This window comes from Oncorhynchus mykiss, chromosome 7, assembly GCF_013265735.2.
Source record: "Oncorhynchus mykiss isolate Arlee chromosome 7, USDA_OmykA_1.1, whole genome shotgun sequence".
Classification (NCBI taxonomy): Eukaryota; Metazoa; Chordata; class Actinopteri; order Salmoniformes; family Salmonidae; genus Oncorhynchus; species Oncorhynchus mykiss.
The window spans coordinates 68,240,791-68,264,795 of record NC_048571.1 but is presented as its reverse complement, the minus strand read 5'-3'; the positions used below and the strand labels follow the sequence as shown (position 1 = coordinate 68,264,795).

Below are 24,005 nucleotides of genomic sequence, written 5' to 3'. Positions count from 1 at the left end.
AATAAATCCGTTTGTTTTTAAACCAAGGAAAGGTTCAACAGAAGAATGTATTTACCAAACAAATGAACACAGGTTATCAGGTTATCAACAAAGTCATGAACAGCAATTATACCTAACATATAACATGAAGCCATTCACACAGAGTTTGCATATTTTCCATTCTGCAGTCAGTCAGTCACTGTCTTGTGAAGCTAGAATGATTGCTCTTGAGCAATTATAAGCTGCTAAGGACCAAACACAGGTCATTGGCCTAAACAAGGTAGAGTTCAACTAGAAGGCTTTAGCTAGTACCTCTGGTTCAACTTAACAATAAGGATAATCTAATCCGAACAGCAGAGAAAATGCAGCGCAGCGTGAACCAAACAGAGTAAGGGCTCTATTCCATCCATATCGCTGAAGAGGTACAGATTACGAAATATAAATATAAAGGTAATTTACGATTGAGGTGACATATGCAGTGTTTACCATGAATGCAGTCTCAGCTAACAAGGGAACATTGCCTTTAAATTTCAAGCAAGCTGTAATGCTGAACTTCAGTGATACAGATTGAATAGAGCCCTAAATCTTATAAAATAAATATAGGCCTACCCATTGTCAGCCTTATTTATGTGTTTAAACTGTAATCATAGCAGGTAACACTGTACCTTGAGATTTTCTATCAGACTGCATTCTGTCTTTTCATCACAGTTAGAGAACTGGCTTTATCTTTCCACTCCTAAGACAAGTAAAATATTTGAAATAGTATTTGAACTCAGGTTTGTCTTGGTCACTCAACATGTTGTATGTTACAAACAGAACTGGGACAAGGGAGGGGTCAGGGACTATTTATACTTGGTAGGTTGAGAAAGACTACAAAACGACAAGTAAACAGACTCCCACAACAACTTATGGTACATGCTAGAGTTGTAATCTAAACTAAATCAACATGGTTACCAGGGAAATGGTGTCAGTGTGTCACTGGGTAGAGATATGACCATCATATAGTCAATGCAGAGGTTAAGGTAACATTACAGTTCAGACCGTGCTACACGTATGTATGTTCTTCTCTCACGTCACATGATATAGTTTTCAGAATTACAGAAATAAATGTTCATCAGGACAACAGAGTAGTAATAATAATCATATGCATGTTTTTGTATATTTCTATGTTGATCATCAACTGTGTAAACATATAACCAGGTCACGCAGATAGGTAGACCGATACTTCTTCCAAGAGAGACAGGTGCAAAGTACAGAGAAGCCAGAGAACACACACTGAGATTCCTCCCACCACCCCGGGGGACAAGAGTGAAATATTGTTTAAATGGGCATAACATTGAGGGACCTTCGCAGATAGAAATGTCATGCATACAACTGATTTGATTCCCTAGCACGTGGAAGATAATTGTAAACTATTTCTAACTGAAATGGTCTCAACATCAAACCCTGTGGTACCTCAACTCTCATGTTAAGTGGTGTGGCTACTATGGAAATGCTCATTGGCTGAGAGATTGTATAGGATTAATCTGATAGGCTATATGGACTGTGTGTTGTCATAGGGATCTCAGTGTGAACCTCTGGTAACAGAACAGCCATAAAATAAAAGGTATGCCTTTTATAGCCATGCATTTCACCTTTTATCATTCAATCGAGACATTAATGTGCCTCGAACCAGAAACACTTTTATGAGCCTAGTCTGAGCCAGAATACAGAGTCAATCCAGAGCCCAGAAAGTCAACTCACTTGTAAACCCTGAATGTTTCTGATGGAGTTGTAAACTTCAAAACCAAAACAAACACAGGTAAGAGAAGGATGACTAATGAGCCAAATGGGGATTAAAAAAAAAACACATTACAATGGTAGGTGATGGGGTCAAATTGGGGTCATGATAGGGGCTGCACCAAATGTTTGCCATCTCCTAAGACCATATGCACTGTTTGGTCTGGTCTGAAACAGCTCTGATAATATGAAGTATGGACTAACGGTGGGATATGACACCATGAATATAGGGAGGTGCAAAATGATATGCCATAAAATGAGAACAATGTTGGGAAAGGAAACCCTTGTCTGTATGTCACAACATCTCCAATAATACGTCACCTTCATGTGTGTCCAGACCCACCTCTTATGACTTCTACTTCCCATTTGCATAGGGGCATTTTAACCCCATACATCTCTGTTATTTTAATTAAGGACGTGTAACCTAATTAGTAAACTAGTATAGGATCAGAATTAGTTTACCTAATAGTCATTTTGGTCAAGTCAGCACTGATCTGTTGATTTTTGTCATAACCATGTCATTAATTTTTTTTTAAACATTTTTATGTCACCTTTATTTAACCAGGTAGGCCAGTTGAGAACAAGTTCTCATTTACAACTGCGACCTGGCCAAGATAAAGCAAAGCAGTGCGACACAAACAACAACACAGAGTTACACATGGAATAAACAAACATACAGTCAATAATACAATAGAGAAAGTCTATATACAGTGTGTGCAAATGAGGTAGGATAAGGGGGGGTGAGGCAATAAGTAGAACATAGCAGTGAAATTATTACAGTATGGCAAATTAAACACTGGGGTGATAGATGTGCAGAAGATGAGTGTAGTAGAGATACTAGGGTGCAAAGGAGCAAAATAAATCAAATAAATAACAATATGGTGATGAGGTAGTTGGATGGGCTATTTACAGATTGGCTATGTACAGGTGCAGTGATCTGTGAGCTGCTCTGACAGCTGGTGCTTAAAGCTAGTGAGGGAGATATGAGTCTCCAGCTTCAGTGATTTTTGCAGTTCGTTCCAGTCATTGGCAGCAGAGAACTGGAAGGAAAGGCGGCCGAAGGAGGAATTGGCTTTGGGGTTGACCAGTGAAATATACCTGCTGGAGCACATGCTGCGGATGGGTGCTGCTATGGTGACCAGTGAGCTGAAATAAGGCAGGGCTTTACCTAGCAACGACTTGGCTTGGAGCCAGTGGGTTTGGCGACAGATATGAAGCGAGGGCCAGACAATGAGCGCATACAGGTCGAGGATCGGTAGGATAGTCAGTTTTACGAGGGTATGTTTGGCAGAATGAGTGAAGGAGGCTTTGTTGCGAAATAGGAAGTTGATTCTAGATTTAATTTTGAATTGGAGATGATTAATGTGAGTCTGAAAGGATTGTTTACAGTCTAGCCAGACACCTAGGTATTTGTAGTTGTCCACATATTCTAGGTCAGAACCATCCAGAGTAGTGATGCTGGTGGGTAGTATGTCATAACAGCTGACATAACTTGTCATAACCTGTCATAATATGGTCATAACATTGTCATGACACATATTTAGACCTGTTGTGACAAATATTGCATAATCTTTTTTACGGGTTATGACACCTACATAAAAATGTCAAAACCCACAAAACCTACCACACAAGGCAAAACATTCCGTTACACCGTAACGCACTTCTCAATAATATGTTTGTTATATACCATTTTATGAAACTGACCATATTAAATTGTCATTGTACAGTAATTGAGCACAAATTGATGTCAGACATGTACCTACGTCAATGCTAGGTTGCTGATGACTGGGATAAGTGCAGGAGCAGATTTCAGGAGCAGGACAAGGCACCATCTTTGTGACTGATTACTGACATAAGGGAATGTACGTGATAGGCCTATCTGGCTTATATGATTATGATGGTCATAATGCTTCTTGACAGTGTCATAAAGTGAATTTTCTTAGTCCAAGTAAAGTGACACGGGAAGGTCATAAAGCTTCATAACAGTGTCTGCAAGTTATTTAAAATATGATGAAAAAAAATGTCTGTAAAGAATTCATAACAACAACAAAGGACTTTAAAATGAAAGGAAACTTCTTGGCAGTGAAAAACACATTTGAATAAATGTGGGTTTTGACACTCTTATGTAGAGCCATAAAATAATGCCATTATGTCACAACAGGTTTAAATATATGTGTTATGACAGTGTTATGACCATATTATGACAGGTTATGACAAGTTATGTCAGCTGGTATGACATATTATGACATGGTTATGACTGTGTCATAATGTGTTATGATGCTGGGTGTCAAGTAAAGTGTTACCGCATACTCTACACAAACATCAGTGTTTGTGGACAATGAATTTAACAAAGTAATACCTGCATCCAAAACTCTGTAGATGGTTTATTCTGGGCAAGCATCTGGAGCTAGAAGGTGGCTCTGGACATGGCTGCTGGCTGACTCATCACCACCCTACTCTACTGGACACAGCCTGTCATAACATCACTCTGCATTCATGGCAAGACTAGGCGGACAGGGCGGGTTCTGGGGGGCTCCATGGAAACATATGTATCCCCATGTCGACAAAGGGGAGGGGTCTGTGGCCACTCAGACGTGACTGGCTGGCCTGCAGCAGTAGGTGCAACTCGTCAGACTGTCCCGGTAGGACCTGCCCTCTGCACTACCGCGCTGCGGCTCATCCTCACAGTATGGCACTGGAGAGGAGGGGAGAGGAGATGACAGGGACGGTACTCCACAGTGCTGTACTAGAGTATCACTAGAGTACTGTACACACCACTGTAGGTGCTCAGAGGCTCAACAGTATTGTAGGCTACGTGCTCAGAAAGCGCGGGAGAGAGAGAGAGAGAGAGAGAGAGAGAGAGAGAGAGAGAGAGAGAGATATGGCTGGCTGAGTGGGGGACAAGCTCAGTATTTGTCTCACTTACAGCTCTCCTCCTCCTCTATCAACGGTCCCTCCTCTTCCTTGTCCTCCTCCCGCAGCAGGAGTGAGTGGGCATGATAGGGGCTTGTGGGGGTGATCTGGCTGGGGCTCTCTAGCTGCAGCCTCCGCATGTGTCTCACCACTGCTGTGGCATTGAATGCTTGCTGTGTAGGGATAGTGATAGGAGGGGCAGAGAGATAGAGGGGGGATGGGGAGAGGGAGAGAATGACGGGGGAGCGAGAGACAGGGGGAGGGGGTTGAGAGATAGGGAGGAGAAAGGGGGTGAGAGAAAGAAAGAGAGAGAGAGGGGAAGGTGATAAAAGCACAGTGATTTACCATATACACTATATATAAAAAAGTATGTGGACACCACTTCAAATTAGTGGATTTGGCTATTTTAGCCAAACCCGTTGCTGACAGGTGTATCAAGTTGATGCACACAGCTAAGCAATCTCCATAGACAAACATTGGCAGTAGAATGGCCTTACTGAAGAGCTCAGTGACTTTCAACGTGGCACAGTCCTAGGATGCAACCTTTCCAACAAGTCAGTTCGTAAAATGTCTGCCCTGCTAGAGCTGCCCCAGTCAACTGTAAGTGATGTTATTGTGAAGTGGAAACGTCTAGGAGCAACAACGGCTCAGCCGCGAAGTGGTAAGCCACAGAAGCTCACAGAACGGGACCGCCGAGTACTGAAGTGCGTAAAAATTGTCTGTCCTCGGTTGCAACACTCACTGCAGAGTTCAGAACAATAACTGTTCGCCGGGAGCTTCATGAAATGGGTTTCCTTTGCCGAGCAGCTGCACACAAGCCTAAGATCACCATGTGCAATGCCAAGCGTCAGCTGGAGTGATGTAAAGCTCACTGCCATGAGACTCCGTGCACTCTGAGCAGTAGAAATGCATTCTCTGGAGTGAGGGATCCCGCTTCACCATCTGGCAGTCCGACAGACGAATCTGGGTTTGGCGAATGCCAGGAGAACACTATCTGCACTAGCTTCGAATAGTCCCTGCGATATGCAACTTTTCAGGGAAGTCAGGAACCAATATGCACAGTCAGTTAGGAAAGCAAAGGCTAGCTTTTTCAAAGCACTAATTGTTAAATCCATGGAGAATAAGAGCACATCCTCTCAGCTGCCCACTGCACTGAGGCTAGGAAACACTGGCAGCACAGATAAATCCATGATAATTGAGAATTTCAATAAGCATTTCTATACGGCTGGCCACGCTTTCCACCTGGCTACCCCAACCCTGGCCAACAGCTCTGCACTCCCCGCAGCAACAAGCCCAAGCCCCCCCCCCCCCCCCCCCCCCCCTGTTTCTCCTTCACCCAAATCCAGACAGCTGATGTCCTGAAAGAGCTACAGAATCTGGATCCCTACAGATCAGCTGGGCTAGACAATCTGGAACCCCTCTTCCTAAAATGACCTGCCGCCATCGTCGCAACCCCTATTGCTGGTCTGTTCAAACTCTCTTTCGTATCATCTGAGATTCCTATAGATTGAAAAGTGGCCATGGTCCTCCCCCTCTTCAAACGGGGAGACACTCTAGACCCAAACTGTTACAGACCTATATCCATCCTGCCCTGCCTTTCTAAAGTCTTCGAAAGCCAAGTGAACAAACAGATCACCGACCATCTCGAATCCCACCGTACATTCTCTGCTATGCAATCCGGTTTCCGAGCTGGTAGCGGGTGCATCTCAGCCACACTCAAGGTCCTAAACGATATCATAACCACCAACAATTTAAAAAAACAGTACTGTGCAGCCGTCTTCATCAACCTGGCCAAGGCTTTCGACTACGTCAATCACCGTATTCTTATCGGCAGACTCAACAGGTTTGGTTTCTCTAATGACTGCCTCGCCTGGTTCACAAACTACTTCTCAGATAGAGTTCAGTGTGTCAAATCGGAGGGTCTGTTGTCCGGACCTCTGGCAGTCTCTATGGGGGTGTCACAGGGTTCAATTATCAGGCCGACTCTTTTCTCTGTATATATCAATGATGTCGCTCTTGCTGCGGGTGATTATTTGATCCATCTCTCGAGCTTCAATGCCATACAACACTCGTTCCGTGGCCTCCAACTGCTCTTAAACGCTAGTAAGACAAAATGCATGCTCTTCAACCGATCGCTGCCCGCACCGGTCTAGCATCACTACTCTGGACGGTTCTGACTTAGAATATGTAGACAACTATCAATACCTAGTTGTCTGGCTAGACTGTAAACTCTCCTTCCAAACTCATATTAAGCATCTCCAATCCAAAATTAAATCTTGAATCGGCTTCCTATTTCTCAACAAAGCATCCTTCACTCATGCTGCCAAACAAACCCTGGATGGATGCAGTCTATCACAGTGCCATCCGTTTTTTCACCAACGCCCCATATACTACCCACCATTGCGACCTGTTTGCTCTCGTTGCCTGGTCCTCGCTACATATTTGTTGCCAAACCCACTGGCCCCAGGTCATCTATAAGTCTTTGCTAGGTAAAGCTCCGCCTTAACACCCACCCGTAGCACGTGATCCACCAGGAATATTTCACTGGTCATCTCCAAAGCCAACTCCTCTTCTGGCCGCCTTTCCTTCCAGTTCTCTGCTGCCAATGACTGGAATGAATTGCAAAAATTACTGAAATTGGAGACTTATATCTCCCTCACTAACTTCAAGCATCGGCTGTCAGAGCAGCTTACCGATCGCTGCAGCTGTACACAGCCCATCTGTAAATAGCTCATCCAACCAACTACCTACCTCATCCCCATATTTGTTTTTCTTCTGCTCTTTTGCACACCAGTATTTCTACTTGCACATCCTCATCTGCAGATCTATGCTAAATTGTAATTACTTCGCCACTATGGCCTATTTATTGCCTTACCTCCTTACTTGATTTGCACACACAGTATACAGATGTTCTATTGTGTTATTGACTGTACGTTTATGTATCCCACGTGTAACTCTGTGTTGGTGTTTTTTGTCGCACTGCTTTGCTTTATCTTGGCCAGGTCACAGCTGTAAATGAGAACTTGTTCTCAACTGGCCTACCTGGTTAAATAAAGGTGATAAAAATGCATAGTGCTATCTGTAAGGTTTGGTGGAGGAGGAATAATGGTCTGGGGCTGCTTTTCATGTTTCGGGCTAGGCCCTTTAGTTCTAGTGAAGGGAAATTTAAACGGCACAGCATACATTCTTCCAACTTTGTGTCAAGTTTTGGGAAGGCCCTTTCCTGTTTCAGTATGACAATGCCCCCGTGCACAAAGCGAGGTCCATACAGAAATGGTTTGTCGAGATTGGTGTGGAAGAACTGGAATGGCCTGCACAGAGGCCTTACCTCAACCCCATTGAACACCTTTGGGATGAATTGGAACGCCAACTGCAAGCCAGGCCTAATCACTCAACATCAGTGCTCCACCTCACTAATGCTGTTGTGGCTGAATAGAAGCAAGTCCCCACAGAAATGTTCCAACATCTAGTAGAAAGCCATCCCAAACGAGTGGAGGCTGTTATAGCAGAAAAGGGACTGATATTAATGCCCATGATTTATGAATGAGAAGTTTGACAAGCAGGTGTCCACATACTTTTGGTCATGTAGTGCACATGAGACAGATAGAAGAACAAAAGTAGAAATAACATTTGAGTTATCAAAGCAGTAATATTGAGCCACTGACCTTCCATTTACTTTTAGCAAAGTTCTTCTTGATCTGAGCACTGACAGATTCATGGATGTTCTTATCAAGAGCTGTGTCTCCACAGATCCTGCAAACAGGAAAAGAGAGAGTTTAGAGAGAGAAAGAGAGCAAGGAGGGGGCAAGCTGTCAGAAGTTTAAAGTTTGAGTTATGGGACGTAGACATTCTAGCCTGATTTAATCAGCCTGAATGTTATGCAAGAATGCATTGAAGGGCGTGGGGAACCAGGATGTGGACATGAAGCAATGGTTAGGGTAAGAGTTGTGGTTGAGGGTTCCAAAAGAGTTATTTGGCTGTCCCCATAGGATAATCATTTTAGGTTCTAGGTAGACCCCTTTTGGGTTCCAAGTAGAAACCTTTGGGGTTCCATGAAAAACCCTCTGTGGAAAGGGTTCTACCTGGAACCAAAAAGGGTTCTTTAAAGGTCTCTCCCATCGGGACAACCAAAGAATCCTTTTAGGTTCTAGATAACCCTACACTCTTAGAAAAAATGTGCTAAGGTTGTATCGGGATGTGTAGATGAAGCTAGGCTTAGGTTTGTGGTTAAGGCTAGGTTTAGGGTTAGGGTTAGGGTTGAGGCTATGGTTAGGGTTGAACCGGGACGTGGACATGTAGTTAGAGTTAGGGGTAAGGAAATCTTGTATTACCAGGGGTGTTGGAGTGCTTTATCAGTGGTATATCTCTTCATAAAGTCTTTTTCCATCAGGTGACAGATAAAGTCCTTAGCTGGAATGAATAAAAACAGTTTCAAATCATTACAGAACAGACATAATACAGTATAACTAATGACAGTCAAATTCACAGTCAAATGTAATCCGTCTTTGAAACAATTACAGATAATTGAAAACGATTCATGCTATTTGAATTTGATTCAGTTTGTTTTGTGTATGTGATCCTCTTTGTCTTGTTTCTGTTTGTCCTTATCATTATATATTTTGTTTAAACGAAGGAAAAAGGGGGTATAAGCTACCTGAATCGGAGATGTCATCCCAGTACGGAGAGTCAAACTCATACTCTGCCTTCAGTATCTGCTCAAAAAGCTTAGCATCGTTCTCGTCGTAAAACGGAGGGTATCCGCATAACCTGAAAGAGTTCATATGACAGGTAACAGTTATTGCTCTATACATTGAACCCAGATAATAAAATGTCCAATATAAATTTGGTTAGGATATAATATCCCTATAGTGCTATTAAGTGCCAAGAGTCCCAGCCACAGGTGGACCGTACTTTCTCAGACATAAATGTGGAGGTGTGAAGGTCATGCACAGAACCATTTTATAATTTTCGAACATTTGGAATGAGCCATATTGATGGCAAAGTTGTTTCCTACAAATGATTTGCCTTCTTTAGCACTGCCATCGTATTTCTAAGCCATTGTACCGCTCAGAATGACTGGGCATCAATCATCAGTCGGTCATCATTATGGTTACGGCGCTATATAGAACGTTCATAACAATGGCAATGACGCGACCGAGTGACTGAGGTGTAACCCATGAATATAACAGATTTTTAAATGCACAGGCACCAGTATACAGAGTATGAGGGACTGTATTTGTGTGAGAGTACTAAACAGATGACTTACAGAATAAAGGAGATGACTCCGATGGACCAGCAGTCTACTGCTTTGCTGTACGGTTTCTGAGCCAACACCTCAGGAGCTGCCAATAACATGAAACAGCGAAGTCAGAAGAAGGAGAGAGTGAAAGAGGGCGAATGAGAAAGACAGAGTTGGAAAGAGGGACAGGATCACTGAGAAAGACAAAGGGGGAGGGAGGGACACTGACAGAGACAAAGTGGGAGCGGGCGAAAGACAGAGATGGCGACAGAGAGGGAGAGAGTGACTGAAACAGAGGGAGAGAGAGTGACTGAGACAGAGGGAGAGAGAGTGACTGAGACAGAGCCCATTGAAGTTCTTGTTTTACCCTCTCAATAAGAGATCTAGTGGGCAACATCAAACAGAGGGAAAGAGAAAGGGAGAGAGAAAGGGAGATAGAGAGCGAGAAAGAAAGGGAGATAGAGAGAGAGGGAGAAAGAGAGAAAAATAGATTTCACTTGCTTGGGAATGTTAACATATGTTTCCCCTTTGAATTGAATTGAGAGAGTGTGTGCTTTTCAAGCACTAACAGATGACACAATAGCACTCCAATATAATAGCATGCTTCAGAGAAGGTTGTAAGTGGATCAGGGAGAGAGTGAGGGGGTAGTGAGAGAGATCCCGCACACACACCCACAGACACACACACACCTTACCCACATATCCTGGGGTCCCACAGGCTGTAGACATGACACTGCCAGTGTCCTCGATCTTAGACAGGCCAAAGTCACTGATCATTATCTTAGAGTCCTCGTCCATACTGTAATACAACAGATTCTCTGGCTACCGAGAGGCAGGGAGAGAGAGAGAGAGAGAGAGAGAGAGCGAGAGAGAGAGAGAGAGAGAGAGAGAGAGAGAGAGAGAGAGAGAGAGAGAGAGAGAGAGAGAGAGAGAGATGAAAAGAGAGAAAAAAAGTGAAAGAGAGGGAAAGAGAGAGAAGGAGAAAAGTGAGAGCAAAAAAGAAGGTGGGAGGCAGAAAAAGAGTAGGGGAGAAAGAGAAAGGATGGGAGAAAGAGAGGAGGGTAAAAATGAATACAACTTGGTTTACTTGAAGCTTTTCGATTCAAGTACCTTAACCTTAACGATTCTGGTAAGAAAGAATTGGCAAGACAAGCTGTTGAGGCAGCACATTGGTACCTCCATACAGCCTGGGATGTAAATTAACCTCGATTTCCAGATTTCTCACGTTGGTGAACACGAGACATGGATGTGTGGCAATGCAAGACAATGCGTAACGGGAGTGGTTATTTTGTTTGAGTACTAATCTAATGGACAGCATCTAATGAATCTCTGTATCTAGAGTAGTGTACAAGTTCTAACATACTGACTCTCCAAGGAGTAAGCAAACAGATCAGCCCTCTCCTCTTCTGAGCCCTCAGGTCCCTTGTGTAGATGCTCATGTCATGGAGATGTGTGTATGTATTTGTGCACATGCGTGCATGTGTAAATGTGTATGTGTTTGAATATGTGTGTGTGTGTGTGTGCGTGCGTGCGTGTTTGTTTGTATGTGAAGAGTTGGAGTACCTTCAGGTCCCTGTGTACGATGCCCATGTCATGGAGGTATTTGACAGCGTCCAGGATCTGGTGGATGAGTTGGCTGGCGTCTCTCTCTGTGTAGAAACCCTTCTCTACGATGCGGTCAAACAGCTCCCCTCCAGACACCCTGATCGAGACAGAGGAGAAACATTAAAGGGAGAGGCTTTACACACACCCACATGTATTGAACTCATACTCCAAACCAATCCCCCAATCTGTCCCCGATTTATGACCTACAGTATTCCTAACAGAACACTGAATAAGAAACATGTTTAATGCAACATTACCAGAGAGAGAGAGAGAGAGAGAAAGAAAGAAAGAAAGAAAGAAAGAAAGAAAGAAAGAAAGAAAGAAAGAAAGAAAGAAAGAAAGAAAGAAAGAAAGAAAGAAAGAAAGAAAGAAAGAAAGAAAGAAAGAAAGAAAGAAAGAAAGAAAGAAAGAAAGAAAGAAAGAAAGAAAGAAAGAAAGAAAGGAGGAGACTCACAGCTGCATGACCAGATACAGGTGGGATGTGCTCTCAAAGATGTCCTTCAGTGAAACAATGTTGGTGTGCTTGATTCTGAAAAGACAAAAAGACAGAGTGAGTAAGACAGAAATACAGGGATATTGTTATGAGTACAATGCCAGCCCTGACAACATGAACAGCAACCTACTGCTAATGCAGGAGTGCTATCCCCAATGTTTTCCAGCAATGCTATGCCCAATGTTTTCCAGCAGTGCTATCCCCAATGTTTTCCAGCAGTGCTATCCCCAATGTTTTCCAGCAGTGCTATCCCCAATGTTTTCCAGCAGTGCTATCCCCAATGTTTTCCAGCAGTGCTATCCCCAATGTTTTCCAGCAGTGCTATGCCCCACGGTGTCTCACTCGCAATACTGTCATATGATCGCCAGGTGGCACCATTGCTGTGTGTAAGAGTGTGTAGGAGCGACACAAACAAAAACATTAGGCTAATGCTCAATGAAAGAGCCCTATACGAGATCCAATCAATACAGAACTAGTCATATCGTAGGGCCAGTTTTCTCACCACATCAAACAGAGGTCTGACATAGATGAGTGTTTCATAATTTCTAGCCAGAATATGGGGCCAGCCACGGACATTGGTTGAACACCAGTGACCATGTCTTCATTCAGCGCCACTGATGAGAGAAAAACTAGCCAGTTAGGGGGAGTTCCACAGTGACTGAGGGAAATACACTGGCAAAAACAGCACTGGTAATACACTGTTGTTCTGCTCTGTTGTTATAAGCAGTTATGTAGGTGATATGTGACACTGTGTGTTCTTGCTGTAAAGGAGAGAGGAGGAAGGAGAAAGTATAAGTGTGTTGGGATCCAAGTCAGTGTCTGTCTATGAGTATTTATTTGTATCACGCTCTGTTTACTTCTCCCTCATCACAAACCCATCTCTCTCCCGCTGTCTCTCTCTTTTGCCTTCTCTCTTGCTCTCTCTCCTTCTCTTTCTTCATTACACTGCAGAAAGGAACTCCACACACACAATCTCCCTCTGCCTCTGTGTGATGTTACCCTGGCAACAAGGACACTAAAAATAGGGCTATCTTCTTTACTCCTGACATTTCTGGTGAACAACCCATTGTTTCTACTGACACATAGATACCCTACCATACCATGCTATACCATACTACACCATACCATGCTATACCATACTACACCATACCATGCTATACCATACTATGCTATACCATACTACACCATACCATGCTATACCATACTACACCATACCATGCTATACCATACTACACCATACCATGCTATACCATACTATGCTATACCATACTACACCATACTATGCTATACCATACTACACCAAACCATGCTATACCATACTACACCATACCATGCTATACCATACTACACCATACCATGCTATATCATACTATGCTATACCATACTACACCATACCATGCTATACCATACTACACCAAACCATGCTATACCATAATACACCATACCATGCTTTACCATACTACACCATACCATGCTATACCATACCATAATATACCATAACATGAATCCAGCCAGTCCCCTTTCTCCATTGACCTCCATATGCTAAAATCACATATACTATAACCACATACTACTGCTTTACAACAAGCTGGCCCTGCTGTACATTACCATGATGAGCCAATCAATACCATGCAGTCAGTCCTTTACATTGATAGACCCTGTGTGTTATGATCCCTCAGCCTCGTTCCTGACCATAAGGACTATTAAGTCATTTCAATGACTGATGATGGGGGAACAACCTGGTATTATTAAGGATATTGTGTGTTGCCTTGATCTGTGGAGCACAGCGATCTCATTCTCTATGTTACTGACCTGTACAGCACAGCGATCTCATTCTCTTTGTTACTGACCTGTACAGCACAGCGATCTCATTCTCTATGTTACTGACCTGTACAGCACAGTGATCTCATTCTCTTTGTTACTGACCTGTACAGCACATCAATCTCATTCTCTATATTACTGACCTGGGCAGCACAGCGATCTCATTCTCTATGTTACTGACCTGTACAGCACAGCGATCTCATTCTCTTTGTTACTGACCTGTACAGCACAGTGATCTCATTCTCTATGTTACTGACCTGTGCAGTACTGTGATCTCATTCTCTATGTTACTGACCTGTACAGCACAGCGATCTCATTCTCTTTGTTACTGACCTGGGCAGCACAGCGATCTCATTATCTATATTACTGACCTGGGCAGCACGGCAAGCTCATTCTCTATATTACTGATCTGGGCAGCACGGCAAGCTCATTCTCTATATTACTGATCTGGGCAGCACGCAAGCTCATTCTCTATGTATGTTAGTGACCTGTGCAAGCACAGTGATCTCATTCTCTATGTTACTGACCTGTGCAGCACAGCGATCTCATTCTCTATGTTACTGACCTGTGCAGCACAGCGATCTCATTCTGTATGATACTGAACAGTGCAGCACGATGAGCTCATTCTCTATGTTACTGACCTGTGCAGCACAGCGATCTCATTCTCAATGTTGTTCTCCTTGCCCTCCAGAGCCTTCTTTGGGATACACTTGATGGCTACCAGCCTCTGTGTCCCCTTTTCCTCCGCTAGCACCACCTCCGAGAACGCCCCCCTGCAGCACAGGAAACACACATTTTCAAAAACATGACACACACACACACACACACGTACAGTTACACTTACTAACTGCAAAGACCAATTAAAATGCTGTACATTAACAAATCATATGCAGTAAACTGTATTAAAGGGTGGTTGCTGAACGTATGCCACCAATGAAAAAGTGAGGCCTGTCTCTGAGGTGGGTCACTAAAACGACAGTGACATTTAAATAAAAGGAAAGGTTCGGGATCAAATGAATAGGTGGAGTTCCTGGGAAATAAGGCGAGTGTCAACCCTGTGTGTGTGGTGTGTGTGTTTGTGTGGCTCACTTTGCTCAGACAGTGTTTGCACGTGAGCTGCATGACTCATGGTGGGGTGAGTGCGGGTACAGACAGAGCCTTCCCCCTTGAGAACACACACCAAGGTAGGGTATCCCCCTGGATACCCCTGGCCTAACCAGGCACAACCTGTCCAACCCTAACCCATTCCCCATGGCCAGTCACTATTAGCAGGCACATTCTGTCCAGTGTCCACAATTCCCTTCCCTCCCAGGACCACAGTGTCTCTCCACCTAGGGAGGGGATCCCCATGGTCTAACCAAGCACATCCTGCCGGTCTCTCATCCTATCCTTCCCATGATACCTCCCAGCACCGTAGGCTCTCTCCACCGAGAGAGTGGATCCCCATGGATCCCCATGCCAGCTATAACCAGGCACATTGTGTCTGTCTCTAAGCGATCCCAGTAGCCCAGCAGGCAGCACCTCTATCCAGGAAATGTGTCCCCACGGCCAGTCTCTAACCAGGCACATCCTGCGTCTCCCATCCCACCCACCCAATCCCTCCCACCCCACCCTACCCCATCCTTCCCAGCAGCACCACAGGTTGTCTCTCCACCCATGGAGGGTTTCCCTACAGAGGGCGAGTTATTATAACAATAACATCACATGCTGTCCGTCCCCTCATCCAACCCCAGAAGCACTGCACGGTACGTCCCAGGCCAGCAGCCTCTCACAGCCGTGTGTGTCATGGCAGCCAGGTCCCGTGGGGCCCGAGAAGAGGCTGTACAAACAAAAACATGACTGGGTTTTCTCACTCACCATTACAATCCATCCACATCAGCCATCTAAACCCTGTCTGACTCCCACAAAAACTGCACTCCATCTATCTATTATTGAGATGATAAAGCATTTCCTTTTTTATTTCTACGAGCCACTCTCTCTCTCACCACTCTCTCACCACTCTCTCTCTCTCACCACGCTCTCTCTCTCACCACGCTCTCTCTCTCACCACGCTCTCTCGCTCACCACGCTCTCTCGCTCACCACTCTCTCTCGCTCACCACTCTCTCTCGCTCACCACTCTCTCTCGCTCACCACTCTCTCTCTCTCACCACTCTCTCTCTCTCACCACTCTCTCTCTCTCGCCACTCTCTCTCTCGCCACTCTCTCTCGCTCACCACTCTCTCTCGCTCACCACTCTCTCTCGCTCACCACTCTCTCTCGCTCACCACTCTCTCTCGCTCACCACTCTCTCTCGCTCACCACTCTCTCTCTCTCACCACTCTCTCTCTCTCACCACTCTCTCTCTCTCGCCACTCTCTCTCTCGCCACTCTCTCTCTCTCGCCACTCTCTCTCTCGCCACTCTCTCTCGCTCACCACTCTCTCTCGCTCACCACTCTCTCTCGCTCACCACTCTCTCTCCCTCACCACTCTCTCTCCCTCACCACTCTCTCTCCCTCACCACTCTCTCTCGCTCACCACTCTCTCTCGCTCACCACTCTCTCTCGCTCACCACTCTCTCTTGCTCACCACTCTCTCTCTCTCACCACTCTCTCTCTCTCGCCACTCTCTCGCTCGCCACTCTCTCGCTCACCACTCTCTCGCTCACCACTCTCTCGCTCACCACTCTCTCTCTCACCACTCTCTCTCTCACCATCTCTCGTTATTAAAATTGTATAAACTGCCTTAATTTTGCTGGACCCCAGGAAGGTTAGAAGGAAGGTTTGGCAGCAGCTAATGGGGATCCATAATAAATACAAATAAAAACAGTTTGGGGAAGGGCCTTTCCTGTTTCAGCATGACAATGCCCACATGCACAAAGTGAGGTCCATACAGAAATGGTTTGTCGAGATCGGTGTGGAAGAACTTTACTGGCCTGCACAGAGCCCTGACCTCAACTCCATCAAACTACTTTGGGATGAATTGGAACGCCAACTGCGAGCCAGGTCTAACCGCCCAACATCAGTACCCAACCTCACTAATGCTCGTGTCTGAACAAAAGCAAGTCCCCGCAGAAATGTTCCAACATCTAGTGGAAAGCCTTCATAGAAGAGAAGGGGCTGTTATAGCAGCAAAGGGGTACCAACTACATAATAATTCCCATGATTTTGGAATGAGATGTTCGACGAGCAGGTGTCTACATACTTTTGGTCATGTAGTGTATTTGAACTGAGAAAACTAACTTTTTCAAATCTATTATTTTGGATATCATTCTGAAAAATGCTCCTCAAAAGTGTATAGCCAATGGAATCTTTGCTAATGAGCTCAGTGACCATTGTCCAATTACCTGCATTAGAGATAAACTATTAAATGTATATTATTATTACATATTAAGAATTCAATATTAAATCACTTCCGCACATTATTATAAGGATACATTTTTTTACTTTCAATTAGCAACATTTCCTGTATGACCTGGGGTTGTATGATTGGGAGGGTGTGTCCTCTATCTCTGATTCGGATCAGGCCCTTAAAGGTTATACCTCTCTGTTTAACTCTGTTGCAGGTAAGCATGCCCCATATAAAAGATGAAGGGGAAGGGACAGATCTAACCCATTGTTCACGCATGTATTGTCAAAGATTTCATGAAAGAAATGTAGCTTGGCCTAAGGCTAGATTGACTGATTCTAATTCTAATTCTTCAAACACTTGAGAAATAGATATCTTACTCTGGTTAGAAAAGCAAAGTTAACATACTTCTGGAATTGTGTGTCTGAATGTGGTGGAAATCTAGCTCACTTCTGAAAAGTGGTAAAAATCTTTTAAACAAAACTCCACCCCTCATTGCCACAGCGGGTTAGGACCACCTCTGGTCCCATATCAGACAAAAATGACAGTTGATAAGCATTTTGCCTCAGCAAGTCACCTATTTGAAAGAATGGTTTTTGAAATTACTCTGAAAGTTCCACTAGAGGGAGTCTTTTTTTCACCTCTAAACAGATAGCAGAGAATGATGCACTTCCAAGCACTCACTTATTTTTCTTAATTTTAACAATTTTAAGACAATGATGCAACTGCCTTGCAAAAAATGTATGTAAAAAAATCCACAGGAGCTGATTTGTTTGATCCTTTTCCACTGCAGCTTTCTGCCACCTCATTGTAGAACCTTTGTGTAACTTCTGCCCAATTTCTATACTATATTGCCTTGCAAAAAAATTGGAATAACTGGCAAACTCTCAGCTAAGAGATTTTTTAACTTCAAATTATATTCTTAATAATGTGCACCAATCTGGTTTTAGACCTGGACATAGCACCGCTTCAGCAACTACACTTGTCTTAAATAATTTGTTAAATTGCTTAGATTATAGGAATCACTGTGCTGCCATATTTATAGACCTATCCAAGGGATTTTATACTGTCGACCAGCGCGGGAGCTTCTTGTTTTAGCTTCTGTCTGTAGGCAGGGAGCAACAAAATGGAGTCGTGGTCAGCTTTTCCGAAAGGAGGGCAGGGGAGGGCCTTATATGCATCGCGGAAGTTAGAATAGCAATGATCCAAGGTTTTACCAGCCCTGGTTGCGCAATCGATGTGCAGCCTCAGGATATGTGGTTTCCAGTTTGCAAAGAGTCAAATAAAGTTCGTTCAGAGCCATCGATGTGTCTGCTTGGGAAGGAATATATACGGCTGTGATTATAATCTAAGAGAATTCCCTTGGTAGATAATGCGGTCGACATTTGATTGTGAGGAATTCTAAATCAGGTGAACAGAAGGACTTGAGTTCCTGTATGTTGTTGTGACCACACCACGTCTCGTTAACCATAAGGCATACGCCCCCGCCCTTCTTCTTACCAGAAAGATGTTTGTTTCTGTCGGCGCGATGCGTGGAGAAACCAGCTGGCTGCACCGATTCCGTTAGCGTCTCTCGAGTGAGCCATGTTTCCGTGAAGCAAAGAACGTTACAGTCTCTGATGTCCCTCTGGAATGCTACCCTTGCTCGGATTTCATCAACCTTGTTGTCAAGTGACTGGACATTGGCGAAAAGTATGCTAGGGAGTGGTGCGCGATGTGCCCCTCTTTTACGACGTCTTTGTTTTGGGTCGCAGGCTGGGATCCAATCCGTTGTCCTGGTTGAAAGGCAGAACACAGGATCCGTTCCGGGAAAGTCATATTCCTGGTCATACTGATGGTGAGTTGACGTTGCTCTTATTTTCAGTAGTTCTTCCCGACTGTATGTAATGAAACCTAAGATGACCTGGGGTATCAATGCAAGAAATAACACGTAAAAAAAACTAAAAACTGCATAGTTTCCTAGGAACGCGAAGCGAGGTGGCCATCTCTCTCGGCGCCGGAAGCTGAGTACTCTCCTATTGGACTCTCCTATTACCAAAATATTGTAGTGGCCAGTGCCAATATGTGTAACTATACCAATTTGTATTTAGGGTCCACATGAAAAACTAATGTAGGTGTGGTGATGTCTTCCCTACTCTATAAAAGCTTCATTAACTAACAAATCCAACAAGTGCTGCGAGCTAAATGCAAATTTATATACCAGTCAAAACTACATAGTGAACAGAAAAATAAAATGCAACATGCAACAATTTCAAAGATTGTACTGAGTTCAGTTCATATGAGAAAATCAGTCAAATTAAATGAATTTATTAGGCCATAATCTATAGATTTCACATGACTGGGAATTCAGACACGCATCTGTTGGTCACAGATACCTTAAAAAAAAGGTAGGGCGTGGATCAGAAAACCAGTCAGTATCTGGTGTGACCACCACTTGCCTCATGCAGGGTGACACATCTCCTTCGCATAGAGTTGATCAGGCTGTTGATTATGGCCTGCGGAATGTTGTTCCACTATTCAATTATTTAGCGAAGTTGCTAAATATTGTCGAGAACTGGAACACGCTACACGCTACCGTACACAAAATCCAGAGCATCCTGAACATGGTCAATGGGTGACATGTCTGGTGAGGATGCAGGCCATGGAAGAACTGGGACATTTTCAGCTTGCAGGAATTGTGCACAGATCCTTGCAACATTGGGCCGTGCGTTATCATGCTGAAACATGAGGTGATGGTGGCGGATGAATGGCACAACAATGGGCCTCAGGATCTCATCACGGTATCTATGTGCATTCAAATTAAAATCGATAAATGCAATTGTGTTCGTGGTCCGTAGATAATGCCTGCCCATACTATAACCTCAACGCCACAATGGGGCACTGTTTATTTTACCTTTATTTTACTAGGCAAGTCAGTTCAGAACAAATTCTTATTTTCATTGACGGCCTAGGAACAGTGGGTTAACTGCCTGTTCAGGGGCAGAACGACAGATGGCAGAACAGGTGGAGGATGAGGGCTGCAGTAGGTATCTCAGATAGGGGCGAGTGGGGCGAGTTTGGCGAGTTTGTTATATCTGGAGTACTTCTCCTGTCCTATCCGGTGTCCTGTGTGAATTTAAGTATGCTCTTTCTAATTCTCTCTTTCTCTCTTTCTTTCTCTCTCTCGGAGGACCTGAGCCCTAGGACCATGCCTAAGGACTACCTGACATGATGACTCCTTGCTGTCCCCAGTCCACCTGGCCGTGCTGCTGCTCCAGTTTCAACTGTTCTTCCTTATTATTATTGGACCATGCTGGTCATTTATGAACATTTGAACATCTTGGCCATGTTCTGTTATAATCTTCACCCGGCACAGCCAGAAGAGGACTGGCCACCACACATAGCCTGGTTCCTCTCTAGGTTTCTTCCTAGGTTTTGGCCTTTCTATGGAGTTTTTCCTAGCCACCGTGCTTCTACACCTGCATTGCTTGCTGTTTGGGGTTTTAGGCTGGGTTTCTGTACAGCACTTTGAGATATCAGTTGATGTACGAAGGGCAATATAAATACATTTGATTTGATTTGATTTAAAGAGTGTTCCATTTGTGATACAGCCAGTAAGGTAATAATGTAGCTAGCTGCAGCCTCCCCAGCAAAAAGCCGGCTCCAATCCATCTCTCTCCTATTGATGTCTCAGCCACTGCCTGTCACCAAGGGAGTACCCCAAGGCTTGATCCTAGGCCCCACTCTCTTGTCAATTTACATAAACAACATAGCTCAAGCAGTAGGAAGCTCTCTCATCAATTTATATGTATTTATATCCCCCCGCCCCAGATTTTGTGTTAAAGGCTCTCCAACAAGCTTTCTCTGCCCTTAACCTTGTTCTGAACACCTCCAAAACAAAGGTCATGTGGTTTGGTGAGAAGAATGCCCATCTCCGCACCGTTGTGATTACTACCTCCGAGGGATTAGAGCTTGAGGTAGTCACCTCATATAAGTACTTGGGAGTATGGCTAGATGGTACACTGTCCTTCTCTCAGCACATATCAAAGCTGCAGACTAAGGTTACATCTAGACTTGGTTTCCTCTATTGTAATCGCTTCTCTTTCACCACAGCTGCCAAACTAATCCTGATTCAGATGACCATCCTACCCATGCTAGATTACAAAAATGTAATTTATAGATCGGCAGGTAAGGGTGCTCTTGAGCGGCTAGATGTTCTTTACCATTCGGCCATCAGATTTGCCACCAATGCTACTTATAGGACTCATCAATGCACTCTATACTCCTCTGTAAACTGTACAACTCTGTATACCTGTTGCAAGACCCACTGGTTGATGCTTATTTATAAAAACCCTCTTAGGCCTCACTCGCCCCTATCTGAAATACCTACTGCAGCCCTCATCCTCCACCTGTTCTGCCAGTCACATTCTGTTAAAGGTCCCCAAAGCACAAACATCCCTGGGTCGCTCCTCTTTTCAGTTCGCTGCAGATAGCGACTGGAACGAGCTGCAACAAACACTCAAACTGGACCGTTTATCTCCATCTCTTCAAAGACTCAATCATGGACACTCTTACTGACAGTTGTGGCTGCTTCGCCTGATGTATTGTTGTCTCTACCTTCTTGCCCTTTGTGCTGTTGTCTGTGCCCAATAATGTTTGTACCATGTTCTGTGCTGCTGCCGTGTTGTGCTGCTACCATGTTGTTGTCATGTTGTGTCGCTACCATGCTGTGTTTTCATGTGTTGCTGCCATGCAATGTTGTTGTCTTAGGTCTCTTTTTATGTAGTGTTATGGTGTCTCTCTTGTCATAATGTGTGTTTTGTCCTATATTTTTAATCCCAGCCCCCGTCCCCGCAGGAGGCCTTTTGCCTTCTGGTAGGTCGTAATTGTAAATAAGAATTTGTTCTTAACTGACTTGCCTAGCTAAATAGAGGTTAAATAAATAAATAATATAAAAATGGATGTTTGCTGAGGTTGGCAAATATGCTGAGGTTCTGAGCTGTCTATCAGGAGTAGAGGGTAGGGAGGGTTAGAGCCTGGGAGGGAAATGATTTAGAGGAAGGGGGGATCCCTCCCTTGGCCACAGCCATCCATCAGTTTATCGATTCCACATGATTCAGGTGCTTCCCTCCAGCCCAGACCACCTCGCAACCCTGCCTCACCCATCCTCAATCCAACATCTCCTCTACATATCTCCCTGATCCTCTCCCAGTCATCTCTCTCTCTTTTCGTCTTCCATAGAGAACATTTTCCTACGCCAAAACATGATATACTTTCTTTTTTGTCTATGTGTGTGTGTGTGTGTGTGTTCATACATTTGTATTAGTGTTCACGTGTGGGCACATGATCCCTGCCCTCCAAACCATTTCAACCTAACTCCTCAAATCCATTTCTCCCACCTGGACTGTTTTGAACATTATAATGCAACAACACAAACATCACCACCCACTAGCACCAGACCATTCAGTGTCTAACGATGCTATTGTGTTTCCTACAGCTACTGTTCCAAGAACAGACATGCTGTATCACTGCTCCTGTGGACCTGACGTTTCTCATGTTAACTCACCAGCTAGCATAGCAATGGGTGTTTTCAGAGAGTGATGATTAGTTCATCATGCATATTAGAGCGATTTTGTCCCAACTCCCAAACATACGTCAGTATCCCTTATGACTTACCGTGCTGCTGTGGAATGACATTATCTTCTACTGTCATTTCTTTATTACTTTAATGCAGGAGTAATTTTCATGGGGGGATGGAGCTAAACAGAGGAGTAGTCTGACAGCTTGCATCTCTCTCACCCCCCTCCTTCCACCTATCTTACCTCCTCCCACTCGCCTCCCCCCTCCCCCTTCCTCTCCTCTCCTCCCTTCATTTACAGCCTTCAGAAAGAAGATAAACACTCCGGCTGACAATCAGTCCCATCCTTTAGACAGTCCCAATTAGGAGAGCTTGAGTCAACAGGAGAGGGGATCTCACGTGCCTTACTACACATGTATCTGCCTGCCAAAAAAATGTACTTCTGCATCCATAGTGACTGGCTGACTGGAGAAAATCCATATGGAAACTCTCTCTTGCTGTTGTCAAGACAACCAGATGGTTATGATCTCAGAGCAGTGCAAACAGTTAAGACATGCATGGATCTTTGTTTCCATTAGGCATTGACAACTGATTGGCTAAAAGTAAAACAAACAGAGAAAAATTTGTCCAAAAATCACCATAAGCTGGCTAGAGTTTTAAAGTAGCCTAGTGAGTCTGAAAAATAAAAAACACTGTCATTAGTGCTATCTGGGATCCTTGGAAAGTCCCTAACCCTCTGTGATGTACAGTGGTTTATGAAAGTATTCACCCAGTTGGCCTCTGAATCATTCAGATGTTCATTGACAAACTTCAGACGGGCATGCATATGTGCTTTCTTGAGCAGGGGGGCGCTGCAGGATTTCAGTCCTTCACGGCGTAGTGTGTTACCAATTGTTTTCTTGGTGACTATGGTCCCAGCTGCCATGAGATCATTGACAAGATCCTCCCGTGTAGCTCTGGGCTGATTCCTCACCGTTCTCATGATCATTGCAGCTCCACGAGGTGAGATCTTGCATGGAGTCCCAAGCCGAGGGAGATTGACAGTTCTTTTGTGTTTCTTCCATTCGCGAATAATCGCACCAACTGTTGTCACCTTCTCACCAAGCTGCTTGGCGATGGTCTTGTAGCCCATTCCAGCCTTGTGTAGGTCTACAATCTTGTCCCTGACATGGTCTACAAGTGTAGGTCTCTCCCTTGGAGAGCTCTTTGGGCTTGGCCATGGTGGAGAGTTTGGAATCTGATTGATTGATTGCTTCTGTGGACAGGGGTATTTTATACAGGTAACAGACTGA

The 24,005-nt window shown here is 44.3% G+C and overlaps 1 protein-coding gene across 1 annotated transcript in view; it reads right to left on the bottom strand.

Moving 5' to 3' along the window:
* Positions 1-3,219: 3,219 nt before the first annotated feature.
* Positions 3,220-24,005, bottom strand: part of LOC110528342 (calcium/calmodulin-dependent protein kinase type 1-like) — a 39,606-nt gene continuing 18,820 nt past the window's right edge. The window contains exons 3-12 of the mRNA XM_036983921.1: positions 14,471-14,602; positions 11,970-12,044; positions 11,474-11,612; positions 10,606-10,732; positions 9,938-10,013; positions 9,326-9,438; positions 9,003-9,081; positions 8,337-8,424; positions 4,685-4,844; positions 3,220-4,453 (exon numbers count right to left, since the gene is read on the bottom strand). Coding sequence (XP_036839816.1) covers positions 4,347-4,453; positions 4,685-4,844; positions 8,337-8,424; positions 9,003-9,081; positions 9,326-9,438; positions 9,938-10,013; positions 10,606-10,732; positions 11,474-11,612; positions 11,970-12,044; positions 14,471-14,602 — 1,096 coding nt within the window. The 3' untranslated portion in view covers positions 3,220-4,346. The remainder of the gene's footprint in view (positions 4,454-4,684; positions 4,845-8,336; positions 8,425-9,002; positions 9,082-9,325; positions 9,439-9,937; positions 10,014-10,605; positions 10,733-11,473; positions 11,613-11,969; positions 12,045-14,470; positions 14,603-24,005) is intronic.